The 25,135-nt window shown below is 41.7% G+C and overlaps 1 protein-coding gene across 3 annotated transcripts in view; it reads right to left on the bottom strand.

Annotated features, from left to right (window-relative positions):
• The window catches only part of ARHGAP26 (Rho GTPase activating protein 26), a 474,474-nt gene that overhangs the window by 106,444 nt on the left and 342,895 nt on the right, over nucleotides 1–25,135 (bottom strand). For all 3 annotated transcript variants that reach the window (XM_011939748.1, XM_011939749.1, XM_011939750.1), the window contains exon 18: nucleotides 2,868–3,027. In XM_011939748.1, coding sequence (XP_011795138.1) covers nucleotides 2,868–3,027 — 160 coding nt within the window. The remainder of the gene's footprint in view (nucleotides 1–2,867; nucleotides 3,028–25,135) is intronic.

The raw sequence follows: 25,135 nt of genomic DNA, 5'->3' as shown, positions 1-25,135 counted from the left end.
TAGTCACCCCTAGACATCTGTGTGTGTGTGTGTGTGTGTCTGTGTGTGTTTCTATTATAGAAAATTAAAGCCAAGTCTAAGGAAATGCTTGGTAAATATTAACGAAGACCTTACATACTATGAATTTTTATGTTTTAAAACATTGTATTTATTTACTTTAGATGTAGGATCTCATTGTCACCCAGGCTGGAGTGCAGTGGTGCAATCATAGCTCACTGTAATCTTGAATTCCTGAGCTTAAGTGATTCTCCCACCTCAACCTCCCATAGCTAGGGTTATAGGCATGTGTCACCACATCCAGCTGATGTTTCATTTCTATTTTTTGTAGAGATGGAGGTCTTGCTATTTTGCCCAGGCTGGTCTCAAACTCTTGGCCTCCAATGATCCTCCCACCTTAGCCTCCCAAAACACTGGGATTACGGGTGTGAACCATCGTGCCTGGCCAACACTGTGGATTTTAAAGAGTAAGTCTCTGACAACATCCTTCTGAGGACATAAAATTGCTCTGGATTTGATGGCTAAAGTTAAGTTCTATTGGCAGGGAGTTTATACAAAGTATTATCGCCAGAAAGCCAGAGGCCAGAGCATAGCCATGGATGCTTAGAATTGTTGTGAGGTGAACACCACAGACTTCCAAAAAAGACTGAGGGAACATTTCCTTGCTTTATACCGGGCTAGGCCTGAAGCTACACTGAGAAAGGAGTCAAGATGGCTTATTCCAGTTGCTTTCACAAAGACAACAAACCCTATGAATATGAAGGACGACCTTCCCAGAGTAACATACATGTACTGTTCTCAGAAGTCATATACCGTAGCTTTGGTAATATTCTATTGATCACATAGGCTAGCTCTATTCAGAGGTGGAAGGGGCTAAACAAGGGAATGAAGACTGGTGGACAGAATCACTGGGAGCCATGTTGGAGGCTGGCTGCCATATTCACCCAAAACCAATGTACTGGTGCCTACTGAGGAACAAAACACAACGTCCCTGCTTTCCTGAAGCACACATGCTTGGAGAGGTCAGAAGGCCAATGGATCTAATCATTAAGAAAATTTTATTATATGCTCTATAATTTGTGAAGTCCTATGTGTTAAATAAAATTTATAGGAGGCCATTTGTTTGGACTGAGCTCCTGCCCTAGGCTTAAGAGACCAAACCAAAATGCAGTCACTCCTGCTGAAGTTCTACACCATCAGGTCAAATATAAGTTGTTTGTCTGACCTTCCAATAAATGAGGGGAGAGATAACAGACAAATCCCCAGACAGGCCAGTTTTAGTCAGCACATAAGGAAGTCCCCTCTGCTTTAACTTTTACAAGGAAAGTAACTTTAAAACAATTAATCTGCTTTTTGTTCTCTTCTTTAGCCCTCTTCTGTCTATAAAGCCAACCTCCTCTGCTCGGCTTACTGGCACACTCATTCTATTTTACAGAACGAGGTATTGCCCAATTCTAGAATCTCAAATAAAAGTCAACTAATATCCTTAAACTTGTTGTAATTTTGTCTTTTGATATATGAAAATAGACAACGTGGAATAAAAGGAAAAGGGAATGGTGAAAGTTGGGATTATAATTTCAAACAGAGAGATCTAGGTAGGATTCACTTAGTACATTTGAAGGAAGTGAGGAAATATGCCATGTGGTTTTATGGAAGAACAGTGTTCCAGCCACTGGGAACAGCAACTGCAAAGGCCTGAAGAAAGAATGTGCTTGAGGTATCCAAGAAACAGCAAGGCAGAAACAAGATGGCTATAGGAGAGATGCAGGAGATGAGATCAGATAGTAACAGTAAGAGGACAGGGACTATGCGGGCGAATGTATGAAATGGGAAGCCACTGGACGGTTCTTAGCAGACAACTGATACTATCTGACTTAACATTTTAAAAAGTCTCATTCTGGTGACTGATACCAGAACTGACAGGCCAAGGGTAGAAGAAAGAAACAAATTAGGAGGCTCTTGTAAATAGTCAGACAAGAGGTAGTGGTAGCTTACATTATCAGTGTAGGTGGTGAGGCATGGTCAGATTCTGGAGTTACTGTGCATGATTAATTTGCCATTCTAGGCAAAGTTTTTATTTAAGAGGAACAGCATTTTTTATTAGATTCCAGATTTGTTGCTGCCAAATGGTGCTTTAGGGAACCCTGCACAAGTTCTGAGAAGCTTCATAGGGATGTGTGTGTAAGAGCAATGAAGTGGGTCAGAGGACTGAAGCTTTATGTCCCCTCCCCAGTTTCATAAGGGCAGCTCTGCATGAACATTCTTCAAATTGGGGGATGAGGAAAACCTTCAAAAGAAAGACTAGGAACTCCAATTCCCCAAAAGAAAAGATAGACCATAAAAACACACGCACACAAACTGTATAAAAAATACAACACCATTTATAAAATTGAAAGGCAAACTATAGGTAAAAATATTTGCGACACAAGTGAAGAAAGTTAAATATCCCTAAATTTAAAAAACTCATAAATTCGTAAGAAAACAATCAAGTAAGAAATGGGCAAAGGGTGTTCCCAAAATGAGGCTCATAAGAGTACTTCCTTCACTGAATTGCTGTGAGGATAAAATAACAATATATATATATAAAGTGTTTAACACAGTTCCTGGCACAGAATGCTCAATCAATTTTACCCACCACTGCTGCCACCATAACCACTGCTGCTGTCATGGTAACTACCACGGTTGACACCTTTACCACCACCCCTACGTTATCATCACCACCATCACCACCATCACTACCACCACCAGCAACTTCATCATCATGACAGCGTAAGAGCGATGGCAATGCAAATCTGAGTCAACTCTGAAGGTCAATTCCAATGCAGCTTCCCCCCAAGTACATTCTTCACTTGTGATCAATTACATATTACCTTTTCATGGTTTTCGATTAGGATCTCAATGACAATGTTCTGAAATTTGATGTCCATGATGGCTGCTACTGTTTCTTCCTGAGGCCTCAGCAGAGTGGGTCCAAACACTACGCCAAGGTTTGCAACCGTCATCAAATTCTGCTTGTGGTTGTTAGCAACACTGGGAGGAAGGAAAAGAAAAGGTACCAATGAGAGAAAGTGTACACAGAGATACCAACCTCCATGTACCCTTCCTATCTTCCTATCTACAGACTCCTCATCTGTAGGAGCCAGAACTTGGGACATCATCAGATGCCACAGGAGTCAGAAAATCTACCACATTTCAGAAATCTTCAGCATCCAGGTTAACTTGATATTTCAGGATATGACACTCTTTATCATTTCCATTTTGCCTAGAACAACCAACCAACCAAAGCAACTATCTGCCAAACTACTAATCTTTGAACATCTGAATCTCTGTTTTGCAAGTCCAGGTAACTGCTAATCCCTCTTAATTACAATTTATGTACTTGGCAGCTGCTTAAACTGCAATCATTAGCATTTTTCTCCATGGCAAATGGAAAACCTCTTGATGGCTTTAATACATTTGCAAACATAAGCACAAAATAGACATAATTTTTTAAATGGGCAGATCTGGATATTTAAAACCAAGTAAGGAAATTCTGCACTTTAGATTTAAAGTATTAAAGGCTGATCAGATTAAACATGTGGGTCACATTAAGTGAAATGTGGCGCACATTAAGTGAAATGTGGCATAAACAGAAATAAAAATGCACTAGTGTATATTCATCTATATGGCTGTGTTTATGTTGTCACTTATACTCAAAGTCTAACAAACACACAGGGTCAACAGTCGCTAGGTCTGGGTAATTTGCTAAAGACATAGGCATATTTTTGAGTAAACAACTACTCAAAAGATGTATCTGAACTCCACATGCAGGCCACCAGGACATAGCTATAAAACTCAATTGTTCACTTGTTGGTCCCATGTATAAAAACATATAAATCATCTACTGGCAACAAATAAGTTAAAAGTTAATGCCATTCAGTTTTGTTGAGAAAATATCAAGAACTTACCTAAATCACCTGTTACAAGAAGGAAGCTATTCATTACTAACTTGAAACTAGAGACAAATTGGGTAGAGATAGGCAGTTTGCACAGACCTACCTCCCTAGCATTTAGTGCTATTTATATGGAGTACTTTTTCACACAATTCTATAAATGCCTGCAGTGTTTCTCACTGTTTCTCTGGTATACTTTTTTTTTTTTTTAAGGAAGAAAAGAGATTATACTGCCTTAAGTGCTGGTTTTTAAACTGAGTCTTTATAGAAATACTGTATCAACCCATTTTATTAGCAGAGGTGTACTTTTCTATAATTTTTTTAGGGCTAAGAGTTTAACTTTCTCCTCTAAAGGTGGGCAGACCATGGTTAGGTTTATGAAACTTTAGCTGTGGCACAGCCCAGTTAGAAAGAGGATTTGCTTTTTGATTGCTAAGCAACATCTACAGCAGGGAGAGTGGCCTGTTTCTGGTCCACATAAAGAATATTTTATAAACATTTTCTTAGTTCTTGCTGAGTCTCCTGGTTTTACTTATGTTTTCCATTCTACCCAGAATCACATCACATTTCCAGTCTGACGAAGTTCATGCAGATAGTCAAATTCTAACCTGGCAAGGGGGAGAGACTTTGGTTCTGCGCATCAGTCAATTGGCAAGTATGTATATTTACAAGCTGCTTTTAACATCACTACTTTCAACATCAGCTCCTCTGTGTGGGAAGGGAATTCTAAGTCTTTATACTTCCCCTCACAAAACAGCTAAGTCATTAAACTTATCCTCTTGTCACAAAAGTCCCATGTGCAAGTGAATCAACAAGCTATTTTTTTTTATGAAAGTACCTTCAAATTGTAGACCAATATAAAAATACACGGTTTGGATGATAATCATTTTTCCCTGTCAGGCTTCGCCACACTACATCTGACTAAAGCAACAGTCTCCTAACTAGGGTTCCTGACCCAAGAACCTCTAACTTCAGCTTTATCCTTCCTGCTATCAGCAGCTCCACCTAAAACTCAGCTCTCAAACCTCCCCTGGCGAGAACACAATGGCATGGCATACATGAATGGTTAGCAATGCTTTTATTGTTTAATTGTTCTGATAATGATGACTGTAAACCTGTCCTGGGCCCCACTGTTTTTCTTTCTTTCTTTCTTCTTCTTCTTCTTTTTTTTTTTTTTTTTTTAAACAAACAAGGCCTTTCTCTGTCATCCAGGCTGGAGTGCAGTGGCATGATCATAGTTCACTGCACCCTCACACTCCTGGGCTCAAGAGGTCTTCCTGCCTCAGCCTCCTGAGTAGCTACCACCACCACACCTGGATAGTTTTTAAATTTTTCTGTTGAGACAGAGTCTTGCTATGTTGCCTAGGCTGGTCTTGAACTCCTGGTCTCAAGTGATCCTCCCAGCTTGGCCTCCCAAAGTGCTGGGATTGTAGGCGTGAGCCACTGTGCCTGGCCTATCCGACTATGTTTAACACAAAGTCTGAACTCTTATAAAACAGCATACCTTTCCTCAAATCACCGCTAAGCCTTCCTGTGCCACTTCCCAGCTCCTGGTCCCTGGGCAGAGTGACTCAATATTTCTAAGCTTTGGGTTCCTCATCTTTAAAAAAAAAGAAGAGGTTAGGTGAATAACATACCTACTTCATGTGAATGTTGTACAGATTAAATGTGATAATGCATGGGATATGTGGTAATTATCATATGAATTCACTTTTCACTCTCATTCCACTTCCACACCTCTCTGCCTTTGTCTATATCATTTCTCTGCCTGGAATGTTCTTTTGTTGCTTTCTTTGCTTGGCAAAATGCTAATATGCAAGGCTCAGCTCAAATGGCCCATTCCTTTCTGTACCTTCCTCTCACCTTTCTCCAATCTTCTGTTCCCAAAAAAGGCAGAAGTGTTGGCCTGTTCCTGCATTTATTACACAGTGTTGTCATCCCTACCAAGGCCTGAGAAGAGGAAGTATGGTATTTCATTTGGTAGCACCAGTGCTGAGCACACTGCTTGGCACAGGAGATGCATAATGAGCATTCACTGAGGCATTAAAAGATGAGGGGAGTTTCTGAGTAGGCCTAAAACAATTATTCCCAACCCAGCTACTTACTCATTAAACTTCAAATTATTGTTGATGATTTTTGGGGAATGTATCTCAACTATCCCCCAACCTCCCTTTTTAAAGTCTTAAGCTAGTTCCACTTCTTAGACTTAATTAATGAGTAATAATTACTTGAATTTGCAGGCCCCAGTGCCCAAAGGCATTTGGAAAAAAGGTATTGTAATTCTGGATTAACAACTCTGAATATAAATAAGCTTGAGGTTACCCAGCATAATTCATTTCCCTTTTAATGATCCATGTTATTTTAGAACTTAAAAGACACATTGATCTAAGTCTTAGGAAACTTTTTTTGGGGGGGGGGGTAGTTACCTAACCCTAACCCTAACCCTAACCTTTCATTATTAATGACCATTATCTTTCGGCACACTGAAGTAATAAATTGATCTGTCACTTGATTATTACTGCTCACAACTTGGTACAGCTATGTTCATTACTCCAGAATGAATTATTAATGGCTTGAGATCTCTACGTATCCTGGACAGAAAGGCCTAGACCTTAGCCTCTGCAGGCACCAGCCATCCATTATAGCTGGATGAATTTACAGATGTATGAGAAACAGACTGGCAGAGCACTGGGGAGCCAGTCCAGCAGAGGCCACGGGACTCGTTCATTAGCAAGCTCTATAAAACACAGAGAACCTGCTGTTTTGTTAAATTGAGCTGTCTGAGTTCCTCCTCACACGGCTCAGAATGTCATGTTGAGTCTTGACTTAAAATCTACACAGAGAAGTTTCTCGTACACTTCGCACTGCAGTGAAGGAGTCTGTGACACATGCCTTTCAGATCCCTATGTCCACAGGCTGTAATGTCTTTTGAAAGAACTGCCAATTCTATAGGCTTCCTCTGGATGCTGCAGAGAAAAAGTTTTGCATGTGACATTCACTTGGGAGAGACCCAGTTTCTTTTGTGATCATCAGAATGGCTGCATCCACTGAGAAGCAGTGGATCTCCTGAGGGGCATGACTTTAGGGCAGTTGTTGGGGGTGGGGAGGTATATGTACCCCATGTTCCAGGCAGTTCCCTCATGAACTGGAATCAATGAGGAAAGAGCATGTTCCATGGAAATGGCCTTGGCAGACGGGACTTTTGCCACCTTTGCTTTAAGGGGAAATAGATGGAGATGCTGTTTTGGTCTGATATCCTTTGAGAGGCAGAAGGAGGTAAATCACTTTCAGATCAAGATGGCGGTGAGGAGGGTGGCAGAGGGAGCATTATGACGGGCATAGATAGTAGCCAACCCTTGTGGGGCTTGTAAGGCAGAGACCCCCAGGCTGTCAAAGGGATCACATCTGTTTTCCTAGAGTTTAAACAAGAGCCAGAGCTCTATAAGTGCTAGGCAGTACTTTAAAACACCAGACTGGTCCTAAAGTACTCCAACAATACGTAAGCTTATTGTAGGGGTTGCAGATAAGTTTCATCTTGAGGCCTAGAGTGCTATGTTGAAAAATGTCAAAGAGGAGCACTGGCTCCACTGGACACAATGTAGTGACAGATTTGCAGTGTGCCATGGGTTGGAGGGGTGGAGCAACAGCCCATCCCATTTATCCACCATCCCTTACTTGTTTGCTTCAGCATCCAATATTAAACAGGAACTTAGGCTTACAGAGCGTTTTAGACTTTTTTAAAAAGTTCTACAACAACTTTTTATGTTTATCTGAGCTACATAGTAACTCTGTAACAGTAGCACTCAAACTTTCTGACAATGACCCAAGGTAGGAAGTATATTTTACCAAGCAATACACATATACATAAACAGACAGGCACACACCCCCACACCATATCAGAAACAAAAGTTTTCAGGCACAGTAAGTATGACACATTCTGATATTTTCTATTCCCATCCCATCCTATTCAATTCTATTTTTATCCAATACATTGTTTTCATGAGCCACTTATATGTCATGAACTACTATATGAGAAACACTGCTATAGAGGTATAAAGTGCAAATATTCTCTCCAATTTGCAAATCTGGACAATAAAGCTAAGGGAGATCATAGCACAGTAGTTGGAGTCAGACAGACATTACCAGCTGGATGGCAGCAGGCAAGTCACCTGGCCTCTCTAAACCTGTTTCCTCACATATAAAATGGGGGCAATAATATGTAGCTTGTAGCTTGTAAACTTGAAAGGCTGATTAAGTATGATTCTGCAAGTAATTCCCATGGCATGAAATAATACTTAATAAATGACATCTGCTCTTGTCATGGTGGCTGTTGAGGTAGTTCTGACGAAAGTGGTAGCAGCAGCAGCAAGTGCCAATTTAAAGCCACATTGTTAGTTGGTAGTTTCACTTGTGGCCTGCTTCTGCTTGGGGCAGGAGGTTGCATCTTCTTCACTTATATTTCAAAGACTTCTATACCCTACCTATTTGTATTTCTCTTCTTTTCATTCTTTTGTGTAAAAAAAATTATGAAATACTTTGAATCTATAGAAAACCTGAAATCATAACAGTACTTCTTTTCTTTCTTTTGTCGTTGTTGTTGTTGTTGTTGTTGTTGTTGTTTTTTGAGATGAAGTTTCACTCTTGTTGCCCAGGCTGGAGCGCAATGACGTGATCTCAGCTCACCGCAACCTCTGCCTCCCGGGTTCAAGCAATTCTCCTACCTCAGCCTCCAGAGTAGCTGGGATTACAGGTGCCCACCACCACACCTTGCTAACTTTTGTATTTTTAGCAACCTCTGCCTCCCGGGTTCAAGCAATTCTCCTACCTCAGCCTCCAGAGTAGCTGGGATTACAGGTGCCCACCACCACACCTTGCTAACTTTTGTATTTTTAGCAACCTCTGCCTCCCGGGTTCAAGCAATTCTCCTACCTCAGCCTCCAGAGTAGCTGGGATTACAGGTGCCCACCACCACACCTTGCTAACTTTTGTATTTTTAGCAGAGACGGAGTTTCATCATATTGGCCAGGCTGGTCTCGAACTCCTGACCTCCGGTGATCCACCCGCCTCGGCCTCCCAAGTGCTGGGACTACAGGCGTGAGCCACTACACCTGGCCATTGTACTTATTTTCTATCACTTCCCTATAAGCATTTCTGGTACAACAGGCTGAGAGCCTCACATGGAGCCAAAGCAAAGCCACCAAACTCACTCTGCCTTCATGACACCAACAACATCATGCCCCTAGCCTGCCTGGCAAGTTCTCCCCCACCATATAAAGCCCACCACCCTCCAAAGAACAGTTCTGAGCACTCCACTGACCACTGGAGGCCAAACCGAGCTCTCTCCTCTAAGAGATACAGCATGGTCAATCCCATGGGACATTTCTACACCAGCTGCTCCCCTGTTCACAAATACCTTAGGACTAGGGACTGGACTCATGACCTTAGAGTGCATCTTCTGCCGAACACAGGCAGGCGCTGGGGTAGGCCTGAGATGACCAATTCTGAAAATATTACAGGTAAGTGGGTGGGTACCTAAGCTGCAGTCAATATCACCCTTCTCTCTACTACCCTCTCAGGGAAGCTCCAAGCTCTAGGGTTGACGAGGATTAGCTGGAAATGAAGCTGCTGGAACAACACTGTTTTGTGGCTAACCAGACAAGTTTGGTCTCCAGGGTTGTTAATTTGGTTCTTTTCACCAGCCTCAACTCCATCCTTAGTATATAACAGGGGATGGTGGAGGGAATCCCCCCCACCACTCACTGCATGTTTTCTACCAAGTCAGACTCTGTGTTGCCTGGATACTACCTGGACTCGGTGAGGCAGGACTGCTGCAAACAGCACTGAGGAGGCCTCTGTCGAGAACACCCGTCAGGGCCATGAACACAGGTTGCTGGACTGCCCCAGTGGTGGCACCAGAATGAGGGTATCAGATAAATTGCTCTGTGTACTGACTGAGGCCTGGCCCACCAACCACATCTAACATCTTCCTGGGAATGGTTATCTAGTGAGCAGCCAGACAGGAAGCTTGGAATAGTTAATTGAGTGCTCACGGTGGGTACTTCTACACAGTGCCTCCTAACGGGAGAACCGTCTGAGGCAGGCAGGTACCACTATCGTTACCACTTCAGAAACGAGGAAAGAGAAGCACTGAGAAGGTAAGTAATTGACTCGAGGTTACACAGCTAATGAAGGGCAAAGCCAGGAGGGGAATGAAGTCTGCAGAGTCCATACTCCCAACCCCAGCTTTCTCCTGCTCCCACACCACCAGGGCAAGTCCAACCTACGCTAAAAAGGCATTCTTCTTCCTCAGAAAATTCAACCCAAAATGAAGTCACTGTAGGGGAAACAATCAGAGGTTATAATAGGAAAAAGAGGGCCTCTCCCTCATTCACTTCACAAATCACTAAATTGGAAGAAGTAAAAACAAAGGAGAGAAGGAGAGCACTTATGCCTATGGGAGTGATACTGGACTAAACACTGTTTCTTCCTTTTCTTGCAGTGGACACGTGACAAAATTATGAAAATGATGAACGACCCTCAAATATGATGGCATTCCATTTATAGCTGGCGGGCACCGTCAGAGCCGGCTCCTGATAATGAAAGGGTGAGCACTGTAAGATTGAGAGAGGAGAAATTAAAAGAAAAAAAAGAGGGAAAAATAGCCCAAATGGGTTCTGTAGTCCAAAAAGGAGATAATTATGGCCATACATGTATTCATCCAGGCTGAACTGCTTTCATTCAAGGATGTCAAAGCTCTGTGCATGACTAGCAAAGTGTTCTCTGCTTGCTACATTTCAGATGGGTAAACAAAGCTGCTGAGATGTTAACTACAGCTCAGTATTACTTAGGCCCACTTTAACCCCCACTAACAGAGGCCCACTTGGTATTGAAAATTGTTTAGAGAAAAGGAAAAGGGATTTGGGGAAATTTTTAAAAAGACAAGATACCTCTTTGCATATAGCTTGCAATCTAATGCAGAGGTATTCTAAAATCTGAGTGTGTAACTAGCTCTCTTTCCACTAGTCTTCTCTAATTCAACTCCATTCCCTATTTAAAATCTACCAAAGGCTTCTGACTGTTCTAAATTTCAACTTGAAACTCTTTAGCATCCAGTATGGTAGCTCCTCAAAAAATTAGACTCAGAATTACCATATGATCCAGCAATTTCACTTCAGGGTATATGCGTAAAATAATTGCAAGTGGGGTCTCAAAGTAGTATTTATATACCTGTTTTTATTGCAGTATTATTCACAATAGTTAAAATGCAGAAGAACCCAAATGTCTATTGATGGATGAATGGATAAGCAAAATGTGTTACATACAAACAACAGAATATTATTCAGCCTTAAAGAGGAAGGAAATTCTAGCATATACTACAACATGGATGAATCTTGGGAATATTGCGTTAGGTGAAATAAGTCAGTCACAGACAGACAAATGTGTGATTCTACTGATATGAGGTACTTAGAGTAGTCAAATGCACAGAGTTGAAAAGTAGAATGGTGGTTGCCAGGGGCTGGATGAAAGGGGAATCAGGAGCTTTTGTTTAATGGATATAGAGTTTCAGTTTTACAAGATTAGTTATGGAGATGGATGGTGTTGGTGATTGTACACCACCACTGAACTGTACACTTAAAAATAGTCAAGGTAGTAAAGTTTACATTATATGTATTTTACAATAACAACAAAAACATATATTTTTAAAGAAAACCCGTGGCAAAAGACCTACAGGATCCAGCTGACCTCTCAAGGCCCTCCTCTACCCAGTCCCTGTACTCTTCCAACTCTGAGCTAAAACTCTCTTTAGGCCTCAGTTCCTTCCTTCCTAATGCTGATCCCCATTCCTGGGCCACTCTGTAGTCCCTCTCCCTATTGACTTGGCTCTGTCCTCCTTGCCACTCTTCCTCAAAGTGGTCTTTCTGGACACCTCACTCTAGGTCAGGTCCCTTACTATAATTCTAATTCTTCAATTATCTTTCCTGGTAGTTATTGAATTATAAATATATCACCACCATTCATGGAATTGACATTTTCTGACTCCCCTACTTAGCAGAGCTCCAAGAGGACAGGGATGTCATCAGCCTCTCTCACTGCCACATGCCAGTGCCTAGCAGTTTGCATATCATGTGTTGAATGGAAAACAAAAGAACACGTGGATGCTTTGGGAGGCCACCTTCTTCTAAGTGTGTCAAGGCTCAGCTGCACTAGGTGCCTGGGTTAAACATGTCATGCTGTCTTAGAGCCTTTGCCAAGCTGGGGGCAGTGGGGGGCGTGGTTGGCTACAGCAGCTCATCCTGACACAGACAGCATATCATGCACTAGGCGTCTCTTCCTGGTCAATCTGGAAGGTATAGCAGCCAAAAAATACTTAGAAGCTCTAATAATTATTACATGCATTATCTAATATGCATTGTATAATACAGCATGAGCTCACACTATTATACTAGGATCCTTTCAGTACATTTTATAGCTCTCTAAGACAGTGTCTCCTATCTCTCCTTTTCTTTATCCATTTCTGAAATTCCTTTATTTCCTGCCTGTCTTTGATTATTACTAGGATTTCCATCAACAGTAACACAACTAACATGAACTGAGCACTTACTGTGAGCCAGGGATAACCACTCCATCAATTACCTCATGTGATCTTTAAAGTAACCCTAGGAGGAAAATTCCATTACTATCCCAAATGGAGAGGCTGGGGCTCAGACAAATTCAGAAATCTGTCTAGGGTCACATATCTAGAATTTGAGACCAAAAAGTCTGCAGTCTGATTTCAGAGCTACTGTTCTTAAATGCTCTAGTATGAGGCAGAGATATAGAGATAGAGATAGAGAGAGAAAGAGAAAGAGAGAGAGAGACAATATATCCTGCCATTTTATCTCATTTGCTTCTTTTCTTTTCTACATGGCCTAACCTTAAGGAGATCATGGGGCAAAGAAAAACCTGATTATTTTTACAAGGATAATTTGAAAGCAAACAAGACTATTAGGTTCATCTATGACCACCAACAGTATAAAATCCCTAAGCTTTTCTATTGGTAAATAAACTAATCTGGGTCATGGGAATTATTAGAACCCAACAAGAACGATACTTTTGCTGTAAGCTGCCTAAGTTTTCCAAAATTAGTTATTTAGAGATTAAACAGGCCAACCTGCATTTTATTTGCCCTACATTGTCTCAGCTACCTGGGATTTGAGAAGTCTTAAGCACAGGGAAAACACATTCCTTAGACCCAGGGGTTAACGGATTAGCTTTCACCTATCTCATCCTAGACAGTTTAGGCTTCAGCTCGTAGCTGTATTCTTGGTCCCAGTCCACAGGGCGCAGGTGGGGAAGAGCAGCATTCACATATAAAAAGACGTGCAGAGAAGCTGACTCAGAAAGCCTTTCTTCCTGGAAAATTACTTAACTATTTCGAATTACATAACAATTCATTCTAAAGTCCAATGTAATTAACATTTGCAAAGCATTTTATAGTTCATAAAAATGCTTTCACATTCATTATCATTGATTTATTGATTAGTTCTCACATCTAGAAAAAGGTGCCAGAGGGTAAATAGAGGAGCTGTAAAAGTTGCACATGTGTATGCCAGCCTGGTGTCACCAAGTGCTGCAAATGCTGGTTCCTGTTGTTGGTGACATTTCCTTCAACCACCCAACCTATCACCTTTAAGCTAACATTGTCCCAAAGTCAAGCAAGCCATGGAGACATTGCTTTGGGACTTCCCACCCAAGGAAGAAAGTGCAAGGTGACCCAGCACAGAGGCCAAAACGGTAATATCTATTTTTCAATTACCAACTATTTTTTAGCACCCACTGTGTGTCAGGGACTGCTTTAAGTGCTGGAGATATACTGGTGAACAAGACAGACTCCTCCAGTTTCCTGATTTAGAGAAGCGTACATTCTTTTGGAGTAGGACGGGCTTTATAAGCAAAGAAAATATATGGCGGTATGGTGAAACAGCCAGCATGAAAGGGCTGGAGAGTATAGAGGAAAGGTTTGTGGCTTTAGACTACTGGTCAAGGAAGTCTCATGGAGAAAGCATGTCTTGACAAGCCATGAGGACATCTGGGAAGAGAGCTACAGGCAGAGGAAACAGCAGGTACAAACACCTTGGGGTAAGTACCTGTGTGGCATGCTGGTAATGCCAGTGTACCTGGAGCCCAGAGAGCAAGGGGCCAAGTATCAGGAAAAGTCAGAGATGTAATGGACTTGGGGGTGGCAAATCCTGGAAAACTTTGCAGGTTACTGTAAAAGCTTTGTTCTTCACTGAGTGAGATGAAAAGCAATTAGAAAATTCTAATCAGACGGGTAACACAGTATTAGTCATCCTCTCTGTAGACTCAGAAAGGCCTCAACTAAGACTTAAACGCTGAAATTCCATAGATTGCTTAACATTCAAAGAGAGAGAGAGATGGCTGGGTGCGGCCTCTCACGCCTGTAATCCCAGCATTTTGGGAGGCTCAGGTGGGCAGATCATTTGAGGCCAGGAGTTTGAGACCAGTCTGGCCAACATGACAAAACCCCATCTCTACTAAAAATACAAAATGTGGTGCACCTGTAGTGCCAGCTACTTGGGAAGCTGAGGCATAAGAATGGCTTGAACCCAGGAGACAGAGGTTGCAGTGAGCTGAGATCGCACCACTGCACTCCAGCCTGGGTGACAGCAAGATGCTGTCTAAAAAAAAAATAAAAACAAAAACCGACAAAAACCAAAAAGAGGTAAGAACTTTACAAGCTGGCATAAAACCCAATAAGAGAACTCAAGACGTGTACAAACCAGAACACAGTAATGTTCATATTTAATTAAAATGTGTCAGGCCCTGTGCCTTTGTGCCTAAATATCTATGTTAACCTCAGAGGTTTCTGCAGTTGTTTCCCATTTTCCTCTTGGTCACTGTGCTGGAGACCTCTACTGGGAAGCCTGGTGGAAGAACAGAATCTTAGCCAAACCTGAACTGGGGCCTAGAGCAGGTAAGAGCTTCTAGGTGCGAGTTACCTGCTACCCAGCTAACAGCCACCCATGAACGGCACCAATATTAACATTTGTAGAGTCCATTGAATTTCACCATTGTAACAATCTTTAATTAATTAAAATAAAGAGCAGTCTTCTGAAACTAGATCCACATTACTAGCACCATTTTGCAGATGAAAGGACGGGGGCAAAAGGAGCTAAATCAAAGGTTAAGGGACTGGCCCTTAGCCATGTGGCTTAGCTCCAACAGGAACAGTGGCTCTGGGATCCAGCGCTGGGAGCTTGTCCCTTCCCAAGAGATGTAAATCTCATTGCAGCTTCTATGGACATGACCATAATCCTTTCTGGAAAGATCAAGATTCCAAATCCACAGATGGGTTCATGGGAAATGTTACAGAGAGATGGACAGATTGATACAGAGAGAAGCATACACTCATGAAATACGCACCCTGGGTAACCTATCTCCTTTTGTGGGGATTTTTTTAAATGAGGGAAATAACTCATGTGACTGGCATTGGAAATGGAATGTAAAGCAAACAGAAAATTACATTCCCTGCCATGAGTCTGAAAAAAAAATTGGGAGGCTGAAGTTGAAAACATGAGCTTTATTTCAAGGGCCAATCTACTAAAGTGACTGGAACTGACAAACCTACATGTCCTGTCGTGGTATTTTTAGATTATGTTTGGATATTTGATTAGAAGAGAGAAACATAACAGTAACGTATGGTGTCCAGAAAAGTGTATGCTCTTCATGTACAAGACCTGAGACTCCACGGCAAAGTTCTGGAGGTCAGTTCATACAGTGAAAGGCGAAAAACATCCTAGATTTCTAACATCCATGAAGTTTACTGGTATAGCACATCAACATTCCATATGTTTACTTGTCTAACACTAATGAATGGAATCCACTAAAAAAAGAATACAAATCTTCACAATCCATAAAAGTTAGAAACAATCTGAATGGATTACACCTTTGTATCCCTCTCCTCCTGAAACTCTGTGGCAACACCTCCTAGCTCCTTGCTGCACTAAATCATTACCTCCTAAAACTTCAATGTAAGTTCAAGCCTAAGGGAAACAACCGTTCCTCTTATTTATTCATCCATACAAAATAACAGTGTTTATGCATAGTGGTACATGTGAGGATACGAGCGAACACACAAACCCTTCTGTTATATTTATTGCCTTAATCACAAAAATAGATTTGTCAGGGAATGATGCCAATAAAGTTCTTGCTTCAACATATGCAAAGCAAAACCTGATTTATCCTCCTCAAAGGTGGCACGAAGTTGGAAACTCATTGAATTCTGCTACCATGAAAGCACATTTTAAAATACAGTGTTGACAACAGAAACTAGAGATCCAAGGGAGCAAACCAACTATCATTAGGCAGAGAAGAGCAGATCGTGTCTGGTAACAAAGACACCAACGATTCAGAGTGAAGTTGAGATCTGGGTCCCTGATCCACCCAACATTCACACTCTCAGCAAGAGTCATTCACAAAGCCCAAACTTAAACAGATATTTTTCAAAGGGGAAGTCAAAGTGTTTAGAGACAAAGTTCTAAAACGCTTTCTATTGTGCAGGCATCTCAGCCTGACACCTTAGTTGCTGTCATCTTGCTTTGCCTGGCTCAACAGAAAAGGTGGGTGAAGAAGGCCAAGCTGATGGCAGCTGAGATAGGGAGAAGAAATACAATGTAGGCTACAGTGGCACTTCAAGGACAGAATGACGCACAATTCCCAGTAGAAAAGCTGTCAGTAACTGACTTTAGCAGACCAATCTGGATAGTGTATAAATCTACAGAGAGGAAATCACTTAATGAATATCAGATCCTCGAGCAAATCCAAACACTTCATTGTGGCCTATACGATCCAGTCCCTGCCTACTGACCCTTCCAACCTCATGTCATACCACCATGCTCTTGCTCACAGAGTTCCAACTACCCTGGCCTTCTGTCTGTTCCTAAACACACCAAGTATGCTCATACCCAATACCGACTGAACACCTATGAGATGCCATGCATCGTTCTTGGCACTAGGATACAGAAGTCAACCAGACTGACAAGATCCCTGCTTTCATTCCAACTAGGATGGCAGATAACACACAGATACATCAGTAAAAATGTCAGATTGCAGAAGTACCATGAAGAAATCAAACAGAGGTATATGACGAAACCTGGCAAAGAGGACCGACTTAGGTAGGCCAGGAAGGTCTCTCCAGGGAAGAGACCTGTGAGTTGAGCCCACTAATCAAACAGTGCAGTCTAAAAGTCTACAGCATAGAGGCAGACGACAAATCACACCCTCAAACACCTAGGCAATAATAAGTTGCATCTTCAACCACAAGTATCAGCGATGCCTGCCTGAGACCTCTTTAAAATGAAGCCCAGGCTGGGTGTGGTGGTTCATGCCTGTAATCCCAGCACTTTGGGAGGCTGAGGTGGGTGGATCACCTGAGGTCAGGAGTTCGAGAGCACCCTGACCAACATGGAGAAACCCCGTCTCTACTAAAAATACAAAAATTAACTGGGCGTGGTGGTGCGTGCCTGTAGTCCCAGGTACTTGGGAGGCTGAGGCAGGAGAATCGCTTGAACCCAGGAGGCGGAGGTTGCAGTGAGCCAACGTTGCACCACTGTACTCCAGCCTGGGTGACAGACTGAGACTCTGTCTCAGAAACAAAACAAAACAAAACAAAAAACCCAATGCATTATATTCCAAAGGAGTTCACTTCCTTTTCCATGGGAATTCTGAAGTCTATGTCAACAGCTGCTGAGTACAACTGGAAGTCCTGCAATCGCTGCCACCATGTGGTTACCCGCACAATGATGTGAACACCCTGTGGCTTCTGGCTGCTCCTCCTGCCCATCTCTGCAGCCTCAACCCATTTAGGAAGCAGCTCCTCCCAAAAATACATCGCTAATAGATCCCACTGCTCAGTCTTCCACACAGGCCACCTTCCGGAAATTTACATCAAGGAGAAAGCCACACCACCATCCTGTTGCTATGTACCAGCATTTAGCTGGATTATATAAAGAGCTAAGTAATCATTAAGCAAGGGTAGGAAACAAAACAAAAAACAAAAGAAAAAGTCACCCTTTAAAAAGACCCTTTGGGCTTGGTAAACTTGTGAGGAGAGGAAGAAACATGGTTCAGGGAGTCCTGCTACTCCAAGAAAAGTCAGGACTCAGAGAGTTCACTATAAAAATGACCAAAAAAAAAAAAAAAAAAAAAAGGAAAGATATTCCATGTTCATGGATTGGAAGACTCAATATTATTATACCACTGCACTCCAGCCTAGGTGATAGAGTGAGACTCGGTCTCAAAAAAAAAAAAAAAAAAAATCACTCGTACTCACCAAAAAAAGTCTCTTCTCTATTTGGCAATGGAAAATAAAACTTGGTACGTAAAAACAAACAGTGAGTGGCTTCAAGAAATGAGTTAATAAATCCTACACGTTACTTTCCCGCAACGCCCCAGTGCAGCTACATGTTCTTCAGACTTCTGACGCATTGAAGAGAGGATGCCTACAGCCATGAAACTTGGTGATCAGCAGAACGCACACACGGCATTTTCAGACATGCAGACAGATGCCACTCCCACCAGGACCACAGTGCTACAAGGCTATGAGACCTGTACCAAGGCTATGATACATGTACTGACATACCTGTACACACATGTCCACACACAAATGTCTACCTGGATGCATACCCCTTAAACATATACACACCCACATATGATTCCCACATGCAGAAGAAAACTTATGCAATAAAATGCTCCTATCTTCCTTAAGACAGAATCATTTAATGACATTAGGTAATGTTAAATTGGTCTTTAGGTTAGGTCTATTTTTTTATTTTTATTTTTTTATTTATTTTTGAGAAGTTTCACTCTTGTTGCCCAGGCTGGAGTGCAATGGTACAATCTCAGCCCACTGGAACCTTCACCTCCTGGGTTCAAGCGATTCTCCTGCCTCAGCCTCCTGAGTAGCTGGGATTACAGGCATGCACCACCACGTCTAGCTAATTTTTTGTATTTTTAGTAGAGACAGGGTTTCTCCATGGTCGAGCTGGTCTCGAACTCCCAACCTCAGGTGATCCACCTACCTTGGCCTCCCAAAGTGATGGGATTGCAAGTGTGAGCCACCATACTGGGTCAGTTAGGCCTATTTTTAAATAGCTTACCCTTTACTCTTTCTTTCAGTGCTATTGTTAGGGGAAAAAATTACAAGTTTTGCCTTTTATTTTCTTATAAGTGAAAGTATTTACAGTGGAATAACTGATAAAAAGCACAAAGAAAATAAAAATCACCAGTGATTCCACCATCCAGAAATAACTAAATGTTATTCAGTGTTTTAAGGTATACACGTTATATTCTACGTTTTTTTCAGACACACACATACTCGTATTTTAAATCAAGTTGGAATCAAACTGCAGATACCTAATTTTATTACTTGCTTTTTACTGCATTACTGTGAACTTTTCAAGTACCATTCATTGTCTCGCTCAACATTGTTACGGTGGCACAGTGTTTTTCACTGTATGGGTATTCCATAATTTAGAAATCTCCCATTATTGGACAGTCAGATTGTTTCCAATATTTTATTGTTTCCACTAATATTGCAGTGAATCTCTATGTACACAAATATGTGCATATATCTTTCTTTCCCTAGAATAAATTCACAGCAACGGAATTTCTGGATGAAAGGGCATACTTTTTTGTTTTGTTTTGTTTTTTGAGAGAGGTTCTCACTCTCTCACCCAGACTGGAGTGCAGTGGTGCGATCTTGGCTCACTGCAACCTCAGCCTCCCAGGCTCAAGCGATTCTCCTGCCTCTGCCTCCCAAGTAGCTGGGGTTACAGGCGCATGCCATTACCTGCAGCCTGATTTTTGTATTTTTAGTAGAGATGGGGTTTCACCATGTTGGCCAGGCTGGTCTCGAACTACTGACCTCAAATGATCCACCTGCCTCGGCTTCCCAAAGTGCTGGGATTACAGGCATGAGCCACCATGCCCAGCCAGCATAAATATTTTTAATAGATATTACCAAACTGTTACCCATGAGATCTATGTCAATTTATATTCCCACCTAGAAAATTTTAATATGCCCATTTCCCAAGGACCTTTATTTTTTCTTTTGGTGCTTTCACTAGCACCAAAATAAGGTATCGCTATTTTGAAAGCTTTTATCTTGAGTTTCATTTCTCTCTCTCTCTTTTTTTTTCTCTAGGTCTATCCATGTTGTAACAAATAGCAGGATCTCCTTTACTAAGGTTGAATAATATTCCATTGTGTGTGTGTATATATATATATTTCTTATACTTTAAGTGTTGGGATACCTGTGCAGAATGTGCAGGCTTCTTACACAGATACACACTTGCCATGGTGATTTGCTGCACCCATCAACCTGTCATCTACATTAGGTATTTCTCCTAATGTTATCCCTCCCCTTTCCCTCCTACCCCCAGTTAGGCCCCAGTGTGTGCTGTGCCCCTCCCTGTGCCCATATGTTCTCACTGTTCAACTCCCACTTATGAATGAGAACATGTGGTGTTTGATTTTCCGTTCCTGTGTTAGTTTGCTGAGAATGATGGTTTCCAGCTTAATCCATGTCCCTGCAAAGAACATGAACTTATTCTTTTTTATGGCTGCATAGTATTCCATGGTGTATATGTGCCACATTTTTTAAATCCAGTCTAATATTCATGGGCATTTGGGTTGGTTCCAAGTCTTTGCTATTGTGAACAGTGCTGCAATAAACATACATGTGCATGTGTCTTCATAGTAGAATGATTTATAATCCTTTGGGTATATACCCAGTAATGGGATTGCTGGGTCAAATGGTATTTCTAGATCTAGATCCTTTAAGAATTGCCAAACTGTCCTCCACAATGGTTGAACTAATTTACACCCCCACCAACATGTAAAATCGTTCCTATTTCTCCACATCCTCTCCAGCATCTGTTGTTTCCTGACTTTTTAAAGTTTCATTTCTTTGAAGGGTAATGATATTGAACTTTTTCCCATGTCTACTGATCCAGTGATTTTTAAGGTCCCAGACACAACAATTAGTCTCTAGCAAAGCAGATCAAAAGAACGGGTAAAGAAGAAGACATACCAGGCAAGGATGGCACCTCAGTTCTACATTTTAAACAATAAATAGAGCTCTACACGTATTAAGGTATCCTTATGTTTATAATCCATATATCTTTCACAAATTTTCATGGGGAAGAAAAATAGTACGGAGATGTCAGATCCCTCCTGTGAAGCTGGGCAGACTCCACCGGACTCCACCATGGTTGGGAGGCATTATATAAACATTTGTGGCTGCCACAGAGACCAAAAATGGGTTGTGCTGCCTCCTCCCTGGTCTATTTCATACAGGCACTGGGATGTTGTAAGGACAAAGCAAGAAAGGGAGGTGAAAAAAGTACTGAAAATTATTAAGGGCTGTACGAAGCGCGACGATAAGGAGAAGGAGGAGGAGAACAAATTTAAACAGAAGTTTCAAAGAGGCAGGATCGCAGTATATGCAGAGAACATTATTAGTGAAGAATGCCTTGGTAAGAAAGCAAGCTTTCTGCTCTGGTATTTCATGAGCTGTGTGATGAAAGAGTCTCTGTCTCCCTAGAGCCCGGATGGGCGATGCAATAGAGACAGGGGTGTAACCAGGCCACAAAGTCCCAAACGCCAACTTTTAATTGTGTGACCGGCATGGGTCCAGCAGGGAAGTCAGTGATTAGCAGAACCAAGTACTGTTGCTCAAGCTTTATTAGGATCAGCATTCTGAGTTAGGGGAGAAAAAAGAAATCCCTCTGATAAGAACTTGTTCTAGGAGAGTCAAATAAGCACCCCTTTTCTGCATGTTTGGGGCCAACAACGAGGTCTTTAATGAAGACAAACCTCCGAAAGAAATGGAGGTGGCATTTCTAGAAAGACCTGCCAGGGAAGATTCACACTCTGGTACTTGCTAGTGGAACAGACTGAAGTTTATCAGGAGGGAGCCCCAGGCCTGGAAGGCAGGAAGTGAAGAGAAGAGGGAGGGATATCTGGGCTGGAACACAGCAGTCTCCCCAGCCAGGCACCTACTGTACAGGTTCTCTGTCAGATGTAGAGAGGGTCCCTTACTCATGGTCCTGCTGTCTATATCACTCAGAAACAAAACCACGGCCAACCTACCCACTCCCATTTCACATAGTTTTGAATCATGAAAAATGCTAGTAATTACTACAAAAAAACACGCTGCAGACTCCTGGGGCTCCTGGCTATTGTTCTATGTTCTCCAGACTCCATTTCTACCAGCGCCACCACAGCCCCTCGGGAAAATAGAACCCGTTGCCATAGTAGCTGCTTCCCCCCTCTTAGGGAAGGCACGCTCCAAGCCATTACAGGGAAAAAAAAAAAAAGCTTTTATGTCATTTGACGAACTTTCCTCCAGCTTCTCTCCCTGTCTTGTCCAGTTAAATTTTGTGTAGAACACGCAGCAGAAATTGAAATGTGGACGTTTCCATTAAGCAATGACAAAAAAATTAATCCAGTTCCCAGAGACAGGCAGGTAAGAAGCAATTGTTCAAGGCAACAGTGTATGCGTTTGGTTCAGAGAAATTAAAAAAAAAAAAAAAAGAAGGGAAAAGTAATTAAAGAAAGACATTATCTGAAGGGCATTATATCTGACAAACATCAAAGCACTGCCTGGTTAGATGCTAAGGAAAGGAGAGGGGAAAAAATCAGAAATGGTGACACCTGATGAGAAGGAATCACCCCAACGGGCTGAGAAAACAATCATCTTTTGTTAATAAAAACCAAAGGAAAGAGTGAGGACGTTCTGAAGGCCCAGGAAAGATACATTTAAGGACCACTCCCTGAGCAGAAAGAGAAGGGTGGTGTATGGGGCCACAATCCTACATCAAGAGACCTGTTGGTCTCCAACACTGAAAGTGAAACAAAAAACTATGAGAAAGAGAAATGACACACTCAAACCAGAGTAATTTTCTGTTTTGTTCTCATCTCTAAAAAGGCATCCCTCCTGCCAGACTCATTCTCATTCCCTCTTAACTCTCTTGCAATGATTCAAGGGAGAGGTGTTCTGGCATACAACGCATTCCCAGTGATGCTTCTCAAGTGAAGAATAGCTTCAGACCTCTTTGGTTTTTGTTTGTTTGTTTGCTTGTTTTTTCTTTTTTTTGAGACAGAGTCTTGCTTTGTTGCCAGGCTGAAGTGCAGTGGCTCAATCTCTGTTCACTGCAACCTCCACCTGCGGGTTCAAGCCATTCTCCTGTTTCAGCCTCCCAAGTAGCTGAAATTACATGCACACGTCACCACACTCAGCTAGTTTTTCAATTTTTTTAGTAGAGACTAGGTTTCACCAGTCTCTACTGGCCAGGCTGGTTGCGAACTCTTGACCTCAAGTGATCCTCCTGCATTGGCCTCCCAAAGTGCTGGGATTACAGGCATAAGCCATCACGCATGGCCTCTATTTGAGTTCAGAAAATGGAGATACAGGTACCCATTCACACTAGAAAGGAGAAGCAAAGGAGCAGCTTAGCAAAATCAAGTACATGCCTAAGGTAAACATACTTCATTTCCCACCCACAAAGCCAGCAGAGTCCTGAAGGAGACTGCCAGGCAGTGACTACTTGGGTTTTATGTCCAAAACCTAAAACTGGAAGAAAGAAAGCTAAGCTTCCTAAATTCACACCACGGGAGCTGATGAAGCCGAAAATCAGAGGTGATAATGTAAGTACAAGAAACAATGTCCAGTTGTAAATCCCACATCTAAGGGATGTCAGTGCAAAACCACCTTCACAGCAGAGAAGAAAGTCTGCATCATTTAACTTGCTAGTGCTACCAGGATTTATGGTGCCAAGGATAACGCTAGGGATTGGACGTTCCTTCACTATTTCCCATACAATGTGGGCATGGCTGTTTGGCTCTTACTTATTATTCAAGGGTTGTTCTTTATGGATTTTCCCTTTGTGTATACAAGAAGTATCCTGCAGCTTCTCTAGGATGAGGATTTGTGTGGACTTATTTACCTTTATTTTTCTTTTCAGAAGCGGCTGTGATACCGAACCTGATATTTCACGTCTCTCAATTTTAGAAAATTCTCAGCCATTCTCTTCAAATATGACCTCTTCCCATTTGCTCTAGTCTCACCTGGAGTCCCATAGCCATATTTTGGACCTTCTCATACTGCCTTTCATGTATCTTCAAGTGTTTTCTGTTTCATTATTTCCCTGGACTGCATTCTGGACACTGCCTGAAGTTATTTTCCTGTTTGCTCAGTCTTGCATCAACTTTGGTTAGTCTGATATTTATTGCATCAGCTATGTTTTTAATTTCAATGAGTTTTTAAAATTTCTGTACCTTCTAGTTGGTTCTTTCAAATATGCCTATTCTTTTGGTTTTAATCCCTTATTATTGTTTTTATTTTTGAAACATAACTATTTTATGGCCTCAATGGAATTTTTCTATTATGATTTTATTCTTGAAGTTCTTGGATTTTGATATTCCTCCACATTGCTTCCACTGACTCTAGCTAATGGTGGATTACTTCCCTGTGTGTTTATAATTTTGGACTTACCAGCAGAGGAACTTCACTTATGGAAATCCTAAATAACATAGGTTATGTGTACACAGAGTGAGTATACAAGAGGTATCACTGAGTGACATTGTGAAAATGAATTTGAAGGTGGTTACAAATTTCCTTACAGATGCCAGGCTGAGATAGAAAAATAAATTCCCTATTGAATCCCTGTGCTAGAAAATAGATTTTTTTATGTCGTCCATCCTTTCAATGATGGTGAAGCCTGTCAATGATCCCTGACTAAGGTAGGGTCTCAGTTCCAATTCCTTCCACCCCCCAAGTGGTCCCCATGTCTCACCTTCATTCTCACATGGTTTTGAAATCCAAGTTAACCAACACTAGCAATTCTATATTCCTCTACCTGTGCCCCCCACCTGCCCAGGGCAGCTATGTTGTCAGCTTAGGCCCTTACTTTCTGGGAATATAATTTTTTAGGGATATGTAACCTTAGCTTAACTTATGCTATTTACTATGAATGAAGACTCAGATTCTGCAAAGACAGATATCACACTGAGTTAAAATTGGTACGTTTGCTAATTATTTTTGTCTGGTAGAGATGCAAATAATTTCTGTCCAGCAGAAAAGATAATCTCCAAAGTTGAGGTTTTATTGCCCTACAGAACATTAACCAGCTTTAAATCTAACT

This window comes from Colobus angolensis, unplaced genomic scaffold, assembly GCF_000951035.1.
Source record: "Colobus angolensis palliatus isolate OR3802 unplaced genomic scaffold, Cang.pa_1.0 Scaffold183, whole genome shotgun sequence".
NCBI classification, from domain to species: domain Eukaryota; kingdom Metazoa; phylum Chordata; class Mammalia; order Primates; family Cercopithecidae; genus Colobus; species Colobus angolensis.
The sequence above is the reverse complement of the archived record's forward strand: the minus strand, read 5'-3'. Positions and strand labels throughout refer to the sequence as shown.